Source organism: Mus musculus, chromosome 4 (assembly GCF_000001635.26).
Source record: "Mus musculus strain C57BL/6J chromosome 4, GRCm38.p6 C57BL/6J".
In the NCBI taxonomy this organism is placed as follows: Eukaryota; Metazoa; Chordata; class Mammalia; order Rodentia; family Muridae; genus Mus; species Mus musculus.
The window spans coordinates 118,159,970-118,180,627 of NC_000070.6; the positions used below are offsets into that span (position 1 = coordinate 118,159,970).

General features: G+C 49.3%; 1 protein-coding gene and 1 pseudogene across 5 annotated transcripts in view; one reads left to right on the top strand and one right to left on the bottom strand.

The window, feature by feature from the left end:
* Kdm4a (lysine (K)-specific demethylase 4A) overlaps positions 1-20,121 on the bottom strand; it is a 43,134-nt gene extending 23,013 nt beyond the window's left edge. For 2 of the 5 annotated variants that reach the window (NM_001161823.1, NM_172382.2), the window contains exons 1-11: positions 19,924-20,074; positions 17,426-17,607; positions 15,585-15,760; positions 9,953-10,067; positions 8,416-8,609; positions 6,416-6,465; positions 4,878-4,981; positions 4,410-4,547; positions 2,426-2,673; positions 1,686-1,885; positions 165-535 (exon numbers count right to left, since the gene is read on the bottom strand). In NM_001161823.1, the coding sequence (NP_001155295.1) occupies positions 165-535; positions 1,686-1,885; positions 2,426-2,673; positions 4,410-4,547; positions 4,878-4,981; positions 6,416-6,465; positions 8,416-8,609; positions 9,953-10,067; positions 15,585-15,760; positions 17,426-17,563 (1,734 nt within the window). In that variant the 5' untranslated portion in view covers positions 17,564-17,607; positions 19,924-20,074. Of the gene's footprint in view, positions 1-164; positions 536-1,685; positions 1,886-2,425; positions 2,674-4,409; positions 4,548-4,877; positions 4,982-6,415; positions 6,466-8,415; positions 8,610-9,952; positions 10,068-15,584; positions 15,761-17,425; positions 17,608-19,632; positions 19,737-19,923 lie in introns of those variants that run through there. The other 3 variants (XR_003954917.1, XR_003954916.1, XM_006503010.2) reach the window with 3 other exon arrangements.
* Positions 4,109-4,216, top strand: Gm23382 (annotated as a pseudogene).
* Positions 20,122-20,658: the final 537 nt, after the last annotated feature.

Here is a 20,658-nt window from a genome sequence, read left to right on the forward strand (position 1 = left end):
AGAGCCAGTGAAGAGCAAACTGGGAAGACGGGAAATATGGCCTGGCATTCCGACACAACAGATGCAGCAGTGGGGGGGGGGGGGGTCTCCTGCCCTCCCACAGCCCACAGCACCTTCACCCTCACAGGCCCCCTCCTTCACCGGATGCTTTGCAGGGCCTGTACCTCTGCCAGCTCCTGCTCGCTGATGCTGCGGGGAGCACTGCGCTTCTTCTTCACACTCGGCTCTCCTGTGGCAGCCTTGCCGTCCCCTCTGGCATAGCTGTGCACGGTGAGAACTCCCGTTTTCTCTTGGCCCTGGCAAGAGACAGACTCGGCGGTTTCAGAATCTGAAGAAACTGAATCCTGAGATGAAGTGGAGCCCAGGCTGGAAGATGATTTCTTTTTGGAACCCGAGAAGACGAGGCGTCCTCCTACAGACGCAGGATTCACAGAAAGGTCCAGTGCGGCTGCTTCGGGCTCATCCTCCTCATCTTCCTCTTCTAGTTTGACATTCTTCAGCTCTTCAAATTTGACTTCAGTGGGGTCAGAGTAATCTGAAACATAGGTGCTGATCAGATAGATTCAGGCAGGAAAACTTGATGAAGGAAGGTTGGTAAACTACAACACGCACAGGTTCTAGGTGAGAACTGGCTTCCTATAACTAGCTCTCACCGACAAGGCCACCACGTGGTTGGAACCAACTGTGCACCTTCTAGGGCCCCCAATTTCTCCCTCTCCTTGCTATGTAAGAAATCTACCATTCATTTTCAGGAGTCTTAAACGCAAGTCCCGGGCATAAGGTGTCATAATTCACCTATGACAGGGTTATGAGCAAGTAGATGCTGTCATTCCCTCATGCAGCTGAAGCTCAGCGGCCAAAGTTAAAAGAAATCTGCTAAGAGCTAGCCAAGCCCCAAAGCGCGTGGCCACAGTGCTATCTAACCATCAGACATACAGTTGGCATAGTAAACAGATTTCTTCAAGTCCAAAATAAGCCTGAACCTAGTAAATCCAGACTTGGTGCTTATCTGAGTGGCTGCTCCCAAGACACGTCTCCTCCAACCCAGGTCCTCCAGCCTCCCAGAGAACAAACACCACAACGGCCGGGCCGGCCCTGATCTCACACTGTGCTCCTCCAACACTGGACAAGGTAGTGCTTGCCTGTGATCCCAGAACTGGAGAGGCAGAGGAGAGCCAGTTGAAGGCCAGTCAGGGCTACAGAGCGAGACAGTGACTTAAAACAAACAAACTAAGGCCAGCAGCGGCACAAGCCTATCATCCCAACATCAGGAGCCTGAGGCAAGCCTTGCCCCTCTCGTCCAGCCTGGCCACAGACTGCATCCATCCTTCTCAACCCAACATCAGATTCAGAGGGAATCCCCGAGGGCTCCAGGAGATGGTACTTCCCATCTCAGGCTCTTTCTGGTCTTCCTCGTTCAGACGCCCCTGCTGCAACCCACCCACCTTCTAGGACTGAATCCTTCACAGAAGCCTTTGGTCACTGGTGTCCCCGAGTCCCCACCAAGCAGTGGAACAAGCCGTTTCCTCTGTGTCTGGCTGCCCTACATGTCCCCAAGCAAAGTGCTTCTCACACTCCAATACAGGGCTGCCCACAGACAGGTCACCTTGCAACTCAGTACAGCACTGAGCCTCCGACAGACAGTTGTCAGTCAGGGCTGTGGACCAACCAGTCTGTCAGCTCACCTGGGAAGGGAAGACTGTCCTCAACTTGCCGCACGGAGCTGTGGGTGGGCCTCACTGGGGCGAGGGTGGCCGGGCACTCTGTCATCTCATACTGTCCAGAACTTAGCTCTTCCTTGGGGAAGAGCTCGCTCTGACTGACCTCCTGGGGTATTTCCAGACAGACTCTGTGTCTCTTTGTCCCGATCCGATGCTTGGCCAGGCTGCAAGGAGACAACAAACCTAAGAGCACGTATGGTCACCGACTCACCGTTCACCAGAATGCTGCCCTGCACGCCATGCACAACCCAAAGCAAACGGCCAGGCTGCCTCAACACATCCCAGTCATTCATTCCATCATCTGAACAGTGCTGCCCTGCTGCCCACCCTGGACATGAGCACTGAGGTGAATCATACAGCCGCCCCAGTCTTTCCCCAATGTGCACAGATCCTCTGGTTCACGCCCCAATGAAGCCAGATATAATTCCTTATTCCCCCAGAATGGATAAGTCTAGCTCCTACCACCATATTTCTTTCAAAAATTATTTATGTGGTGCTGGGGGAAACTGACTCTGCGTACAACAGCACAGGCTCCCTACCCTCACCAAGAACCACAGGAAGCTACCGGGTCATCAGCGCTGTGGCTTCCAGGGCTGTTTCTGAAGCCTGCTGTGCGCAGTGCAAACAACGCAAACACTCAAACTGAAACTGTGGTGCCTCCACCCCTTCCTTCCCCAGAGCTAAGCCCACAGCCCACCCTGTACCTTCTCTTCACATCCCCCTCCTCTCCCTGATCCGCTGCTTCCACGTCCTCCTCTGGGCACTCCTCACTCCCTGCTCTCGGGGTTAGTCCGCCGCTGTCCTTCAGGAACTCGGCTGCTTCCGGTGTGGGCAGAGTGTGGTCAATAACCATGCTGTCCTTCCCAGCTTTCCAAAGTTTGTAGCGTTCCGGCTGGAACCTCCTCACGAACACGTCCATGGAGATCTTCACCATATCTTTTCTGCAGGAGCACTGCCAGAGGAGAGCGACAGTGAGGACACCTGGTCACACACACACACACACACACACACACACACCCGTGTCCCACCTCCATCCTCTAAGTGTGATTCAAGCATTAGAAGGTTTAAAATCACATTGTTGGGGCAGGGCACAAGAGAGGATTATTTTGGGGCGGGGGTAAAACCTAGTACATTTTAACATATATAAAAATGACATGAGACAGTGCGTGCCTTTAATCCCAGCGCTCGGGAGGCAGAGGCAGGTGGATCTCTGGTGAGTCTGAGGCCAGCCTGGTCTACATAATAGGTTCCAAGCACAGCCAGAGCTACATAGTGAGACTGTTTCAAATATATAAAAAAGAAAGAAGGGGGGGAGGGAGGGAGAGGGACAGAAAGAGAGAGGGAGAGAGGGGGAGAGAGAATGGGAGAGAAAGAGAGGGAGAGAGAGAGGGAGGGGGAGAGAGAGGGAGAAAGAGAGGAAGGAAGGAAGGATGGAAGGGAGGAAGGGAGGGAGGGAGGGAGGGAGGGAGGGAGGGAGGGAGGGAGGGAAAAAAAAGATGATGTGACAGGATGGAATGCATCATTTTGTATGATATGGGCCACATTTAATAGACCAATTTTAGCCAGGCGGTGGTGGCACACGCCTTTAATCCCAGCACTTGGGAGGCAAAGGCAGGCGATTTCTGAGTTCGAGGCCAGCCTGGTCTACAAAGTGAGTTCCAGGACAGCCAGGGCTACACAGAGAAACCCTGTCTCGAAAAAACCAAAAAAAAAAAAAAAAAAAAAAAAAAAAAAAAAAAAAAGACCAATTTTAGCTGATGCTGAAGTTCCCAGACTCAGGGTTCACTGTCCTGGAGAACCTTCAAATCCCAGCAAACAGGAAAATCCAAAGGCAGAGTGCACAGCACGAGGCTCAACCAACCCAACCACATGGGTCTAAGGAGAACAGGACGAGACAAAATCTGCAAACGCTTCCCCAACGGCGAGCTGCTACCTGCCCACGCTGGGACCAAACAGGCAAGTTTACTCCTTTAGATCAACAGTCTAGGCCCCGCTGCTTGCCCTAAGACTCCTGCATGGGAGATGCCGAGCTAAGTAACAGTACCCCAGCAACCCGAGAGGTCCAGGACAGACCATCACAAGCTCAAGGAGAGCCTAGTCTACAGAGCAAGACCCCGGCTCCAAATAAAACCTTGTAAGGGGAGTTGAGACTGGGAGTGGTGGTGCAGGACTTGGACCACCGTGGTCAGGCAGAGGCAGAGGCAGGCAGATCGATCGCCTGTGAGTTGAAGGGCAGTCTGGTGTACTGAGATCCTGTTTTTATTAAAAAAACGGCTGAGGCCACTGCTCAATGTTAAACGTTGTCTAACATTCAAAATGCCTAGGGTCAATCCTCAGTCCCGTCAGCAACTCAAATACACGCGTGCACACAGTGAGGACTTTTCTGTCTTCAGCTAATTAAGTTAACCAGGTCCTGGTCTGCAGTGGCTGCAAATAGCAGCCTCCTTGGAAGTGTTCCTTAAATGGGTCGCCCTAGAGGACCTTGGGAGGCTTAGTCATGTTTTCACCTAAATGTTGTACCTAATGTATGCTCTTGATATGTACACAAGATACCTTTGTGAAGCCCCACGGCAAGTTGGTCATGTCTCACACTGGCCAGGACATCATGTCCCAACAGTTAAAAAAAATGTTCTGACCAGAATGTCCTTAACCAGACACGTCTGCCCATGGTGTTCTGGGAGAACTTACCAGCACAGCCTGCTTGCCATACTCAATCCACCGACGGGTAGCAAAATTGGTTGACTCTGCACAGTTGAAGCCATGGTTGAAGCCAGCATGGTAACCATACGGAAAAGTGATCATAAACTCGCCAGCTTCTTGGGTCACCTGAAGAAGAGCAGATATGACACAACTGCCACGCCTGGCAGGGGCCTAGCAGAGACCTGGGCTCCTGCATGTTTCTTTGCTACCACTTAGATGGTCAACCAGGGGTAAGTGGAGACTGCCAGGTCTTGAACTGTCGCTTAACAGATCATGTATGCTAAGAGACTAATTAGCCAATCCTCTCAGCACCAGGAAAACACATTAGCCACCTGCTGTTATCAAACGCCACCCTAGAGACAAGAACAACAGACCGCAAAACTCTGCCAAACCAAGACCACAAGGGGTACTTCTGCGTAAGCCCAAGGCCTTCTGTGGGGACCGCAGCCAGCTCACCTTGTCAAAGGGAATGCCATACTTCTTCAGCATTAATGGGGAGATCAGGGTCATCTTGTGGCGGAGAAAAGCCTCACAGCTTTGAGCACTTCCTGGGAAAAAGCCTGTTTGAAAGGATGGCAGGTCTGAGTTAGTGAGGGAGGCTCTGCCCAAGTGCGCTGATGCTGGGGTTACTTCCCACCTGCAGATCTCAGGGGTGATTACTGAAGGACGGTCACCAAAGCGATGCTAACGGGGCCAGGAAGATGGCTCGACAGTTAAGAGCGTTTCGCTTACTGCTCTTACAGAGGACCTAGGTTTGGTTCCCAGCACCCACGGTGGGCAGCTCACAACCACCTATAATTCCAGTTCCAAGGAATCCAACATCCTCTTTCTGGCCTCCTCAAATGGTACTCACAAACATCGACAGACACTCAAGCATGTAAATTAAAAATTATAAATAAATAAATAAAATTATAATTAAAAATAAACTTTGGGGGGGGGATGGGAATTGTCACTATGCACCCAGGGTTTGCCTGGAACTATGAAGACCAAGACTGGAGAGATGGCTCAGTGGTTAAGAGCACTGACTTCTCTTCCAGAGGTCCCGAGTTCAAATCCCAGCAACCACATGGTGGCTCACAACCATCTGTAATGGGAACTGATGCCTTCTGCTGTGGCTGAAGACAGCTACAGTGCATTCATATGCATAAAATAAACAAATCTTTAAAAAAAACTGGCTGGGCAATGGTGGCCCACGCCTTTAATCCCAGCAATTGGGAGGCAGAGGCAGGGAGATTTCTGAGTTCAAGGCCAGCCTGGTCTACACAGAGAAATCCTCAAAAAACAAACAAACAAAAACAAAAAAACACTAAAAGATCAGCCTGACTCTTCTGAGATTAAAGACATGAGCAACCTAGCCTGGGCAGAAAAAAAAAAGGTGGTGCTGACGATGGTCCAGTCACAAGAAGTCTGGGACCTGGGTGAGCCTCCAGCTCTCCCAGACTCTGATACTCAAGCTGTTCCTGCTCTTAAAAACCTGAGAACTAAGTATTATCTTCTCCAGGCCCTGAACACCGCGCCTGTACCCCCAGCCTTTTGAAGGTAGCACATCTATAGTTTGATCTACCCAGCATCTCTTGAAAGAGGAAAGACTCTCTAGAGGCACAAACCTACCAAAGTTCACTTAAAGTTGCCTAAACACGCACACACACACACACACACACACACACACACACACAGAGAGTCACTCAATCTGGCTTTCACACTTGACACTTGGGAGAAGAATCTGACCAAGTCTCTTCCTAGTTGAGGGAGGGCTGCAGGGATGTAGGCAGAGAGAGCAGGGAAAGGAGTAAGCCCATTCACAGACGGAATAGGGAAGGCTCAGGCAGGGCCTGTTCCACTAAGGGATGGGATCTGGCAGCTGAGCTCACACATCCCACCAGATCTGCAGCCTGTGAAGGGTCACAGGTCATCTAACCACGGAGAATGAACATCTCAGAGCAAGGAGTTAGACGAGGAGATGGCTGACCCTGAACCTGGAGGGGATACAGTACCTTTGGCAAGACGCTCCAGGCGTTTCCCATGCTCAGGTGGAACAGAGTACCTGCAATCACGTGAGAATGTCAGACACCAGCAGAGGACGAGGAAAGGATCGAGAGACCTGCTCTCCCTCACAAACACCCTGAAGGAAAAAGATCCTGAGGGTTCCCGGCTCAAAGACTCGACAAACGTCTGACATGAGGGCTGCACCAAATACCCCAACCTGATTGTTACACATCACACACATGTACTGACATATGGTACGATAGCTCATGAGTATGTACACCCACTACATGCAAGGTGAAACTACTTTGGGGCCCCAGGTCTCACTATACAGCACCATCTTGCCTGGAACTCAATATGTAGACCAGGTTAGCCTGGAATTCAGAGAGCTGCCAGCCTCTGCCTCCCTGGTGCTGGGCTTAAAGGTGTGTTCCACCACACTGGGCTGAAAAATGTATTCCCTAAGAACATCTGGAGCAAAGCAAACCTAGGAAGGCTGAGAAAGGAGGATAAAGAATTCAAGGGCAGCCTGAGCTATATAGAGGGAAGGACACTGAAGAGCAATCTATGGAAATAGCAGACTTTAAGACAGAGGAGTGGAGAGCCTACACAGCAGCAGGAATGTATTCCTTTCATGCTCGCTCACTCTGCACGACGGTGACCGAGCGAGAACCTACAAACAGAGTCTCTCTCCTTACTAAGGGGCTCCTGTAAGAACACTGTTTCCCGATGTGGGAGGGGCATCACACCGCTGTGAAGGTTTTCACCCTGCTCCGGAAGGACGGGAGAGGCCTAGCAGAGGCTGGAGGAGTGCAAAACACGGCGACCAAGCACTGGACACCTTGACACTGATGAGCCCATTTTTCTCCCGTACAAGCTACACTGATTACCCAGTAGATTTAATTACTCCTCCATGCACTGTGGTGTCTGCTGCTCTTTGTGGAAAAACAAAGGAAATGGAGACACCAGGGACTATTTAAACCGTCTACAAAACTGCCAAGCTTTAAATTCAGCTACCTCATTTTAACCTTCACGGCTTATACTGGAGGCTATTTCAACTCAGCACAATGGGACACGGCTGTGGCCCTGGCACCAGACAGGCAGCACTGACCCAGGACTGTCTCCTTCTGCACACACCGGCGGACTTCGCAGGACCGAAGGACATGTGCCTGACAATCCAAGAGCCCTGCACATGCAGTTCAGACCCGGGGAGGTGTTTCCCTCCCATCCCGCCATGCCTGCCGCCATCCGCCCAGCTCTGTCCTTCACAGATCTCAGCCCAGACACTTTACTGGTCTACAGTACAGTGAGTTCCAAAATAGCCATACACACAAATCTGTCTCAAAAAGCAAAAGAAAAAAGAAAAAGAAAAGGAAAGGAAATGGCAGGCCTCCTGAGAAGAGGGAATCCGCCGGCAGCAGAGCCCCCTGGAACAGTCCCATGACTCTGAGTGACTCCACTGTCACAGGAAGCGAAGTTCCGTACGTAGTGTAGAGCACTCTAGTCTCTGAGCCCCTCTACTCAGCCATGTGTGGCGGCATGTACCTACTATTTCCAGAATCTGGGAAATTGAGAAGCAGTTTAAGGCCAACCTGGACTACAGGGTCAAGATCCTGTCTCACACAACAAAGAACAACAAAAATAAAACTTGCTCCTCAAAGGCATTCTGGACTCAAGGCAGATTGTGGGTTCCTCCTCAAACCCAGTGCCCAGACCCTGCAATTCCCACATGTAAGAAAGGCCAGAAGCGGGCTGGTAAGATGGCTCAGTGGGTAAGAGCAGCCAACTGCTCTTCCGAAGGTCCAGAGTTCAAATCCCAGCAGCCACATGGTGGCTCACAACCATCCATAACAAGATCTGACTCCCTCTTCTGGAGTGTCTGAAGACAGCTACAGTGTACTTACATAAAATAAATAAATAAATAAATCTTTTAAAAAAAAAAAAAAAAAAAAAGAAAGGCCAGAAGCCCTGTGCCAATGGACGCCCGCTGCTAAGTGCAGGCTGACTTTACCAAGACTTTGGCTCTCCGAAGTGCAGATAGTTGATGCTGTATAGATCCATGTCTTCCGTGTGCCAGGCGAAGGACGTCTTCCACATGCCGAAGTAAAGGTAGGGGGTGTTCACCCCCTCAATGGTGATCCCGCTCTCCTTCTCCACCAGGTCCAGGATGGTCTTCAGCCGGCCGATATTCCACTCATCAACGTGCTGCCAGGAAACAGCAACCCAGGACACGTATGTAAGTAAACACGGCGGCCTCAGGTCAGTTGTCACTGTGGACTACAGTGTGACCTGTCAAAGCCACAGCATCCAAAACAAGGAAGTGGCCTGGCACGGAAGCACACGTCTTCAGCCCCTGCATCCAGGAGTCAGAGGCAGGTGGATCGCTATGCATTCAATACCAGTCTGGTCTATACAATAAGTTCTGGGCAGCCAGGTCTACACTATGAGACCCTGTCTCAAAAAAAGAAAGGATGAAGGATGACAGGCGGACAGACAGAGAGATGGAAGGTATGCAGGTAAAATTAGAAAATAAAAAAGTTGAAAGAATATGAAGTAAACTTTAAAAATATTTAAGAAAGGGCTAGCAAAATGGTGTAGTGGGTAAAGAAATGCACGGGCCATCAAGCCTGAGTTCAATGCTCAGAACCCATGTGGTAGAAGGAGACAACTGACCACACCATGTCCATTCCCTGAGTTCCAGTAGCCATCTAGGGGCTCTCTGGAAGCAGGTTCTGAAGTGTGCGCGGCGCCCTGCTTTTCTGCCTCCATCTCACAGCCGACACCTTCTGTCACCCTCTAAGGCTTCTCCACTCTCTGCCTACCTGTGCACCCTTCCATGTGGACCTTGGGACCTACTTCTTGCCCTCTGACCTTTTCCTTCACCACCCTGCCACCCATCCATCCACGAGTAACTTCCTACCCCCGAACTGACATCGACAAACTCAGAATTCACTTTTAAACTCTTCCCTTTCAATAACTGATGCCACTATTAAAGCCAATCTGAGAGATAAACCCTGGACAGCCTTATATGTTTCTTTAGTCAACCAAAGACAGACCCAAATATTCCCCCTTCTACCACGATAGTAAAGCAATTTCTTAGCTCAAAAAAGCACAAGATCCCAAGTCAGTAAAAGTGGTTAAAATGGCTCCTGTCACAGCGGCTCACTGGAGAGCCGTGAAATCTGACTATGCTTCTCTTAAGCCCCCACCCTTCCATTTGATTAGTCAGAGAGCTGCTTCCTGCAGAGACCGCCCGTTCCCTCTCCCCCTAGCAATGCCTCACTTTCTGTGATCTATGCCACCCTCTCAGGAACTGATCATCTACCACCTACACACTATGGGCGCAGCCTTGAAAAGGACACCACAGCACCCGGCTCATGTGCACCGTGGAAGATACAAACTCCAGTCACATGCACAACTGCCAACAAGGAAGTCAGAACAGTGCATCGGCAGGAGAACATCTGTTGTTCATCTGCCCATTCACCAACCAGCTTTTTAAGTGCCTACTGTGTGCTTGGCACACACTGCAGGATTCTCAGTGGTCTCACCTGTTCATAGAGAGTACCATTCACGTCTGCTCCATAGATGGGAGGATTGAATGTGAGGTTTTTCCAGTATTTACGCTCAAGTTCTTCAAATTCACTGTATCGCGGGGTGCAGTACCTTTCAAACATGAAATAACGATGTTAGTCCTTTACAGATGGCTTGAGAATGACCCCCATAAGCCTGTCTTTGAATACTTGGTCACCAGTTGGTAGAACTGGGAAGGGGTGTACTCTGTCCCGCCTGCCATTTAGGATGTGAGTGCTCAGCTGTTCCTGCCACCATGCCTTCACTCGGCTACCACGGACTCTCACCCTCTGAAACCTTGAGTCCAGTTAAATGTTTCTTTTATAAGTTGCCTTGGTCATGGTGCTTTATCACAGCAACAGAATATGTTTATTAGGCATTATGAGGCATATAAGATACAAGCCACTATTCCAGGGACAACAAAACTTTTCAAAAGAACAAGACACAAGGCTGGGACCATGGCTCACCTGATAACAGTGCTTGCCTAGCACACACAAAGCTCTGGGGTTCAAGCCAGGCGTGGTGGAACATGCCTACAACCCCAGGACCTGGGAATCAAGAATCAGGGCACGGTCATCTGCTACACGAGACACTGTCTCAGAAAACAAAGCAAGGGCTGGAGAGATGGCTCAGCAGTTAAGAGCGTGGGCCATGCTGCTCTAGGACAGGACCTGACATTAGTTCCCAGCACCTGTATGGGCAGCTCAAACCTGCCTGTAATTCTAGTTCCAAAGGACTCTGGCCTCAGCGGGTTTCCAGGATTTGTGTATATAGCCACAGACACACTAACTAAAAATAAAATATACTTTTAAAAAGACAACTGTGAGCTGGGTGTGGTGGCTCATGCCTTTAATCCCAGCACTCAGGAGGCAGAAGCAGGTGGATTTCTGAGTTTGAGGCCAGCCTGGCCTACAAAGTGAGTTCCAGGACAGCCAGGGCTACACAGAGAAACCCTGTCTCGGAAAAAAAAAAAAAAAAAAAAAAAGACAACTGTGGGAGGGGAGGAGGGGGCCTGACCATATGGCTTAATAAGAAAGGTTCTCAATTTGCAAGCCTAAATCAATGCCCATTCTCTACATAAGCAGGAGAAAACTGACTCCGCAGTGTGGCCCTCTGAGCACCAGACATGGGCCAAGGCACGTGCAATGCTCCCTCCCCATCCTCCACCCGACAAATGTGATAAACAATTTTGATTTTATTTTTTTAACTAAGAGCAGTGGCGGCTCCTCCCGTGGTTCCCAGCACCTCCACGGGGGCTCACAAGGCGGGAGACCTGATGCCCTCTAGTGGCCACTGGGAGTACTTTGAGTACCTGCTATCTACAAGCAGACACGCAGGCAAGCATCCTCTCACACATAAAATAAAAAATTTAAAACTTAAAAAAAGGTATTCCCCCCCCCTTTGAACCTCTCACTTTAAAGAGTCTTCCCCCGCCCCCTTCACTTTTCTTTAATAAGTCTGTATTTGTCCTGCCTGGTAAAACAAGCCAGCCATCTTGGCCTTCCAAGCCCTAGTAAAGTCTCGCCTGCATACTGAGGAGGTGAGATAGAATCACCGTGTGAGTCAAAGCCAGCCTGGGTTACCTGGGTTACACAGTGAATTCCTGGCAGATCTAATACAGTTTCTCCCTCTGGAGGCCTTGGACAGGAGGAAGCCTGGGGAAGGTCACAGGCACAGGTGTGAACCCCTTCTCCCTGAGGAACCCCGTACCCTCCCCTCTCTGGAGAGGTTACTGCACCCTGCAGGTCCTGGAGTGACGTGGGAGGCCAGGCTTCCAAACACAAAAGCCAAAGATTCGAACCCAGCCACACCCTGACACCAACCCCTCCGGGATGTAAGGGGTCGAGGCACGGAGCAGGACCTGCGTCCCTCACTTATGGCAAGGACGGGGCTCCACACCCCTCACACATCAATGCCTCGTTCCCAGCATCCTCTCAGAGACTCACACTCAACAGATAATTAGTGGGGCTGAAAACAGTATTTGGAGAAAAATACTTAGCAACAACAGAAATTAGGGGCAAAAAAAGCTTTTTATATATCAGGGTGGTGGGTGGCAATGGAGCTCATTTTAGTAATGGCTTGCATGAGGCCCTACATGCACACAAAAAAAGTAGATAAATAGTATTTTTTTAAAAAGGATACCAGGGTGGAGGGGATAATCTGTGTGATTTAACATAAAAATTATATAAAAAAGGAAAAGAGTAAGTTGGGTCAGGGGTGGCCCACACCTTGAATCCCAACACTAGAGCAGCAGAGGCAGTGGATTTCAGTGAGTTCCAGGACAGCCAGGGCTACACAGAGAAACCCTGTCTCAGAAACAACCAACCAAACAAACAAACAAACAAGGAAAAAAACTAACGTGCTCACAGCAGAGAAGACAGGAGGCTGGAGACATGGCTCAACAATTAAGAGCACTGGCTACTCTTCTAGATTCCCAGCACCCACATGGTCGCTCATGCCTGTAGCTCTAGTCTCAAGCGTTCTGATGTCCTCTTTTGGTCTCCGCAGGCACCAGCTATGCGTGTACTGCATATACATACCTCCGAAAATAACAAAAGTTTTCTCAAAGAGAGAGATGAGAGAGGATGATGAAGCCCTGAGGGGGCCCCCACTCGGAAAACAAGCAGGCAAGCTTGGTACAGGGCACAGCTGAGAGCAGCCGTAAAAGGATGGCTCAGACTTTCATCCACAGAGCACGTCACACTTCCACAGACAGACATTTGCATAAATTCACTCGCTGGCCAGCGCTGCAGGTGTTTTAAGGGTTATGAACACACCCGTAAGATCTCGGTTAGTCTAGTGACAAGAAACAAGAGAAGGCAGAAGAGCAGAGGACACGGAGGAGGGATATGACAGTAAAGTACGCTGCACCTGCCCAGGGGCTTGCAATGGAGGTTCCGCTCCAGCTGCCAGGCTGAGATCAGAATAGGTGAACCAGCAAGACTCAGGGAGTGAGGAAGGGGAAAGGAAGGGATCCCCGTGGCCCCTCAGGCTGGGGAGACTCGGGGAGGATGAGTAGGAGAGCAGAGCACAATGCCCGGAGCAAGAGGCCCTCCGTTCAATGCGGGGTGGATGAGATGAGCCAAGAACAGAATGGCGGCAAGCCACCGAACAAGCAGAGACACCAAGAAGAGAACAGGGCAAGACGGCATGGGGAGGGCTGGCACACTGTAACCGGCGTGATAATTGCTCATTCACATTCCAAGTGCCCTGACAGCGGTGAGACAGAGCCGGCTGCGCTGTGGCAGGCAGAAGGGGAATGGAAATGAGCAGCGCCACTTACCTACGAGCGAGTGGGACAGATAGATCCCAAAGCAGCTCCCGTGGCCTCCCTCCGACTCTCTCCTCTACGACTATGCAATTTTCCATAGTCAAAAACGCACCAGACTGCTGGGGCAGGAGCTACATAGACTGTGTCTATACAAGAGGCCTTGGGTACCATCAACACCAACATTTTTTTTAATTTAGAAAAAAACAAACAAACAAACAAAACACCAAAAAGAAACATTAACAACAATAACAACAAAAGACAAAAACAAAGACATACTGCAGCTGGGGCAGGGAGATGCTCAGCCCGAGAGGGCGTCCTGATCTTGCTGAGGACTTGAGTTTAGTTCCCAGCACCCACACTGGGTCACCCACAGTGATTCTCCAGCTCCCCTGGATGGGTCTGACACCCTCTCCCAGCCTTGAGGGTCCCTACATGCTAGTATGGATACAGACAGACACACACATATCAATAAACATAAGATCATGTTTTAAGATATATGACACATAGTTGAAGCTGACCTGAACTTGCTCTCTAGACCAGTGTGACCTAAAACTCACAGAGATCTTACTGTGTCTGCCTCAATTTTAAAGGTGTGTGCTACCATGCTGGCAAAACAAGTCTTTAAAAGAAAATTACTGGTACCAGAGAAATGAATGGCTCAGTGGTTGAGGAGCGCTTGTTCTTGCCGAAGACCTGGGGTAAATTCCCAGCTCCTGAACAAGTGACTCACTACTACCTGTAACTCCAGTGTCAGGGGGTCCCACATCCTCTCCTCTCTGCCCCACATGCACAAGGCATGCACATGGTGGACAGACATACATGCAGACAGAACACCTACACACTAAAATTAAAAGAAAAAAAATTACTACTTGCAATGAGAAAACAGCAGGGTCACTTTATATAAGAGCAAGGGCCGGCTGAGGCTGGAGAGGTGGCTCAGCGGTTAAGAGCACACTGACTGCTCTTCCAGAGGTCCTGAGTTCAAATCCCAGCAACCACAATTGTCTGTACCTCCAGGATCCAACATCCTCACAAAGATATACAAGCAGATAAAACACCAGTGCACTTTAGAGAAAAAGAAAATAATAAAACATTTTTAAAAAGAAGAATAACAACAAAGGCTGGCACGCTGTCTGGCAGGTAAAAGTCACTACCCCTGAGTCTGATGACCTGAATTTGATCCCTGGGACCCCTACACCAGAGAAAGAGAAGTGACCCCACAGCTGTTCTTTTGATTTTCACACAAGGGCCATGCACGTATGCTTACATACTCCCACACAAATACGTAATGAAATGTACATTTAAAAAAGGGCACAGATAGAGTAATTCCAGCACTGGGAAGTAGAGGCCGAGGGACCAGGACATTATTCTCGGCTATACAATGAAGCAGAGGCTAGCCCAGGATATTATAAGAAACACCTAGCCTTTAATCCCAGCACTTGGGAAGCAGAGGCAGGCAGATTTCTAAGTTGGAGGCTAGCCTGATCTACACAGTGAGTTCCAGGACAGCCAGGGCTACACAGAGATACAATGTCTCAAAAAACAAACAAAAGACACACTTATATAATCCCAGATCTCAGGAGGCAGAGGCATGCCTGGGACACAGAGAGTTCCAGGCCAGAGTTATACAGAGAAACCCTGTCTCGAAAAACCACAATAATTAAATGAATTAAAATAAATTAATTAAATATTTAAAACATAATACAAAGAAGTTTAGATTGTGGCAGAGCACATAGCACTGTGAGGAGAAAGTCTTCCACACAAAGAGCAGAAGGGGGGACGGATGCCTGAGCGTCAGCCTTCTTCCGTGAGACAACGATGAAGAAGCAATGCTAGGGCCAGAGACGCCTCAGAGGGTCAAAGGGCTTCCTCGACAAGCCTGATGAGTTGAGGTTGACCGCCATAACCCGTGACAAGAGAGTGGAGGCAACTGACTTCTGAAAGCTGTCCTCTGACCTCTATACTCATGTGCGGCACACATGCACCTAAACATACTTACATGTGAATAAAAACGTCCAGAAGTGGTGGTACACGCGTTTAATCCCAGGGCTCAGAAGCATTGGCATGAGTTCAACGCCAGCCTGGTTTGTATACCCAGTTCCAGGCTGGCCAGGGCTACCTAGTGAAACCCTCTCTCAAACTTAAAGTTTAAAAACTTATTAGAAGTTAAGTCGGGGGGCGGGGGGGCGAGGGAGGGCGATGTATTTCTACTGGCTGAGCCTTAACTGCTGCGCTTGAAGGATGAGGGCAGCTTAGGCTCCACAGCCAAACCCCGTCTCCAAACCAAAGCAGAACAAAATGGAACGCCCCCGCCTCCCCGCCAAAGCATCTCCACTCACTTGTCGCTATTGGCGATCTTGCGGAACTCACGAACGGTCATGGCTTTCTTCTGTATGTTGTACTGAGTGAAGAGGCCAGACTGGCCAGTCACCAGCTGCTGGATGGGCGCAGGGATGACTAGATCATCAATATCGTCGTAGGATGTTCGAGGCTTCCACTCTTTGGGAGGAACGACCTACAAGGCATGGAGAAGGGGGCAGATGAGAAACGGGCAAGTCAGAATCCCACAAGTGTGTAGGCCACTGTCCAGACTAGCGGTCCATTTTACCAGAAAGTAACTCTGATTCACTTACACTCCCCCAAACCCAGGAAGTCACGCTGTCACGAGAACACTGCCCACCCCATAATCTCAGTGACCTAAGCAAAACAGAACTTGTAAACCTAGGCGCCTTATCTGATTGAAGAGTGGGTTCTTGAACAGCCCAGAGTTCTTTTGCAAACAAAGCAACGGAAGCAGAAGTGCTGGGCGACACCCATTGTACTAGTACTCCAGGCTATCTCCTATTTGAGACCAACATGACTACCTAGTCCACTCTAAACTCGCCTAGGCTAACATAAAACTGAGAAAACAGTAATTATTATGGCTCTTATGAAAGAAAATAATGGATATGCATCATAAAAACCCAAACAGCTTTTATATAAAATCTAATACGTATATCAATTTATACCCTCACCATGTGTTGTAAAGCTATACTGTGGGCCCTGCAGGGCCTACTACTGTGTGAACGAGCCATTTTCTCTGAGACAGCTGACGGGAGCCTCAGAGAAGAAAGACACCAAAGTCTAAGACTAGTCCTCAACTTTGGAACTGAAATCCTTGGATTTTGTGTATATATTTTTTTCTTTTTTTCTTTTTCTTTTTCTATATCAAAAGAGTAACGGGCTAGGGAAAAAAAGGTCAGAGTCGGACGTGGTGGCACACACCTTTAATCCCAGCACTGGGTGGCAGAGGCAGGTGGATCTAAGTCTGAGACCAGCCTGCCAGAGCTACAGAGAAACCCTGGCTCTAAAACAAAAACAAAAGCAAAAGCAAAACAAAACAAAACAAAAAAGGTAACTAACTCAGAGGTATAGAGTGTTAGATCTGAATCTTCAGTCCCATGATAAACAAAAACAAAAAGTGAACCCGTACACACATACAGCAGGGAATTCAAACTGAAACGGCGGGACAGCTCCCCTTGGCTCAGAGGAAGTCTTCCGCATCAGTCTGAAAGGGTTCCTTCCGAAATGCAATCGCGTTACCGTGGGGGACTCAGAAAACCTCGTGAGTGACTGAACATAGAAAGGGTTGGTTGACTAGGGGTCGGGAGGGCGGCCCTACTTCAGTGCATAGGAAGAATAGAAACCAACTCCAAACTACAGAGACCAGAACCCTTATGTGGCCTGGCCAGTGAGTCTCTCCCTTGAAGAAAGTCCCTGAGGGAAACCGAACTGTATCAGTGCAGGGGGGACCAAAATGAGAGGGGCAGGTGTTGGGAATGCCAGTGGCAGGTAAAAGCTGTAAACCATGGAGCCCCAGGCCAGGCCTGGGGACACTGGCTCTGTATGTCCCTTTCCTGTCCCACCTGCATACCATCCTATCAGCAAGGATCAGGACTACTCAGGTTTTTTCCTGGTGTTCACTTAGAAAAAAAAAAAATAGCACCACTGTCCATTTCCTCTTTAGGGACTCAGGAAACATGATTGCCACAGGCTGTGTGAAAGGAAGACTGGACTGGAGAGAGAGGAGCATCAGTAATTCAATGCAAATAAGTACAAGCCCGCCACTAATTTCCAATTACAGAGGCCAGAAATATTCTCATAGCGGCTGCCGAAGCAGGTTCACATTCCTGCTCCCTACCTTGGCTAGCCCAGCCCGATGAGCTCCTTGGGATTCAATGTAGGCAATGTAGCGGCTGAAGTTCCGGAACTCTTCCATGGTGGGGTAAAAGGTCATGATCCGAGCACTGGGGTTCAAAGTTTCTGATTCAGAAGCCATCTTGTCTTCTCTGTTTTTGAGGCCGATTTTGCTAGGATAAAAACCTGAAGTGTTAAGAGAACAAAAGTAAGTGACAAGGAACTGCCCCCTACTACAATGCTTATTTAAATGGACTAGATGGACAAGCAGAATCTGTTCCGTTTAAAAAGAACCCGAGGGGGCTGGTGAGATGGCTCAGTGGGTAAGAGCACCCGACCGCTCTTCCGAAGGTTCGGAGTTCAAATCCCAGCAACCACATGGTGGCTCACAACCATCCGTAACAAAATCTGACTCCCTCTTCTGGATTGTTTGAAGACAGCTACAGTGTACTTACATATAATAAATAAATAAATCTTTAAAAAAAAAAAAAAAAAAAAAAGAACCCGAGGAAACCAGAAGATGCCCAGCAGCCCAGCACGAGGGAGAAAGAAGGCAGGATGTAGAGTTAGTAATCCAACATCTACAATGAGTACACCTGGTCAAGGGGAATAATGTGGTGGTGGTAACACTCCTTTAATCCCAGTACTCAGGAGGCAGAGGCAGGTCAACCTGGTTTACAGAATGAGTTCTAGGACAGCCAGAGCTTCTAAAAAGCTTCCTATGGGCTGTTTTCTGGAGCACGGCATCACAAGATTCTAAACCACTGAGAAGTCACTTAGCTGCAGACTCTAAGGCTTCAGGGGGTTCAAGTTTTAAAAGTACTTTGATAGTAACAGTATGTTAGGAGTTTAAAACACTGAAGGGAAACTCTTCTATCTAAATCAAAATGGTTTCAGCAGTACTCAATGAACTCCGATGGCTCAACTGCACTGAAAGCAGGCAATGAGCTGGCAATACAGGGCACACTCCCCAACTGCCGGGAGAAAATACATAGACATTTTTGGATGAGGTCCTCAAGTAAGTGGGCAGAGCCTAAACCCAGTGTTGGTAATACAACAGATCGCCACAATCGCCACAACCAGAAAAAGACAATGCATGCTAAAAAGGAGCCAGTTTAGAAGCAAAACTGGTATGTCCTTCACTGGACCTCCTCACTCACAGCCCAGGAGTTCTGTTTCCTCAAAGCCACTGGCAGTCCTACTCACTATACAGGAGAAAGCTGCCTACAACCTGCCCACAACCTAGCATGGGTTTTGGGAAGCAGCATGGAGGCAAACTCCAGGGCATTAAACAGAAACCCTGTCATGGTAACTCTTGGGTTTCCATTCCACTCCAAGGGAGGGATTTCTGGCTAGGCATTTTTCATTAACTTTGCATAAAAGATATACTGTTATCCCTGCTTTACATACCAGGAAATGTATCCAAAGTGCCCCCTCTAAAGCATCTTCTACCACTTTCTGCTACCTCAGCTCTAATACTTACATGAACTAAGACTTCTCTGAAAGTGTGGAGGAACTTGAAGCCTATTCAATTTAGGAGACTTTTCCTTTTAAAAGGAAATTTTCAATATATTCTACTTTTGAAATTTTTACAAAAAGGTATCATAAATATCAGACTGGGGCTCCTCCCCTGGGCTTCAAAGGTGGTCACAATGTTGCTTCATCTGCCTCTAGCTCTGTTTATCTTTGTGTGTCCAGAAGCTAGAACAATGCTCGCCACAAAGTAGGCACTCAGTAACTGCTGAATAACTCATATCCTCTGCTCACTTTAGCGGATCATCCCATTACTTTAACTCTAGGGTTCCATTCCCGCGATCTATTCCCTTGGGGAAATCTGGTCTGGGGCACCTTCCCGTCCGCCTTCAGCAACAAAGCAAAGAGTACCGGGAGCTAAACCTTCGGCTCTAGAGTGAAAACTCTGAATACCGGTCTGATCTCTGTCACTTTTTAACACCTTGGCTGTGTGAATGGACTGGATGAGTCTCAGTTTCTCCACCTGCAAAATGGGGACCCCAAACCCCTGCCTTGATGGATCGTATGATTAACTTAGATGATGCAAGCGAGCCCTAAACGCTAGGCCCGGTAAGCACTCCATAAAGGCAGCTGTTGCTAACAGTGACCTGAAACTCCCGCACTCTCCGCCCCCGCAGCCACCCCCGCGGCATCCCTCCAAAGGCAGCCCGGTTCCCAGTGTCCCCACACACCACTTACAGACACTGCCCCTCCCGGCCCCACCGCCTAGGCGAGGGAGGCCCGGCCGCAGGAAGAAGAAAATAAGGCCCAGTGGGCCCGCCCCCCTCTCCCGACGCCCATTGGCCACTAGAGATTGGAAAGAACCAATCGCAAAACTTATTTTAGAAGCTCCTTTCTCTATTGCTCAAACCCCATGTCGATCACAGAGCACAGAAAGACCCACCTCACCACCCTCCCCCACTGGAGCTCACGGCCAAGGGTTTTGGCAGCATCAACCCCTTGGGGAATCCAAAACCCGATGGCTCTCACCTGGAGCCTAAAGCCCTAGCAGGGCTCAGGCCCGATTGCTGTTGTCGCCACTCGCCGATCCCACTGTCTTTCTTGAGGGCGAAAGACAGAGCTCCGCCTCCTTTAAAGTCTGACTCTGCGCAGCCTCACAGAGCCCATAGTCAACCAACCCAAGAATGGCTTTAGGTCCTCAGCTAACCAATGAACACTCACTACACCGACTCGGCGTCTGGAACTACGAGTCCGCTTAGCCTATGAGCGTCGTCTCGAGCTGTTGCCAGGAGAAAACGCTGAGCCTCCGGGGACTGGGGCCACTGAGCATCAGGGCTGGATCCAGAGTTAGCCTATCAGAGGCTGACTCAGATCTCCATAGTTAAGCTGGGTAGAAAGAAGCGAATACCCTGAAATGGGCTAGCCGGTTATGGGGAAGGGCGAGCAGGTGGTTATAGGATGTTTCTAGCGAAAGGATAAGCCTAATTTTCTTGGAGTAACTCCTTTGCCTAAGATATAAAGGCGATGGAAGACCTCCGGGAAAGTTTCTAAAGTCAAGGAGTTCAGAGAACGTGACCAGCATGTCCAAGTTTGCCCAGTACTCTCAGTTTGACTCTCTTCTCTAAGAAGCCCCTCGCCTGCTGGCAAGGCGGGTTAGGTAAAGATCTGCTCCAGGAGAAGGAGCCCTGGGGGGTCATTAGGACAGATCCTGAAGGAAGATATCCCTGAGGCTTTTTAAAAGCGGCTCCCCTTGAGCGAAAATTT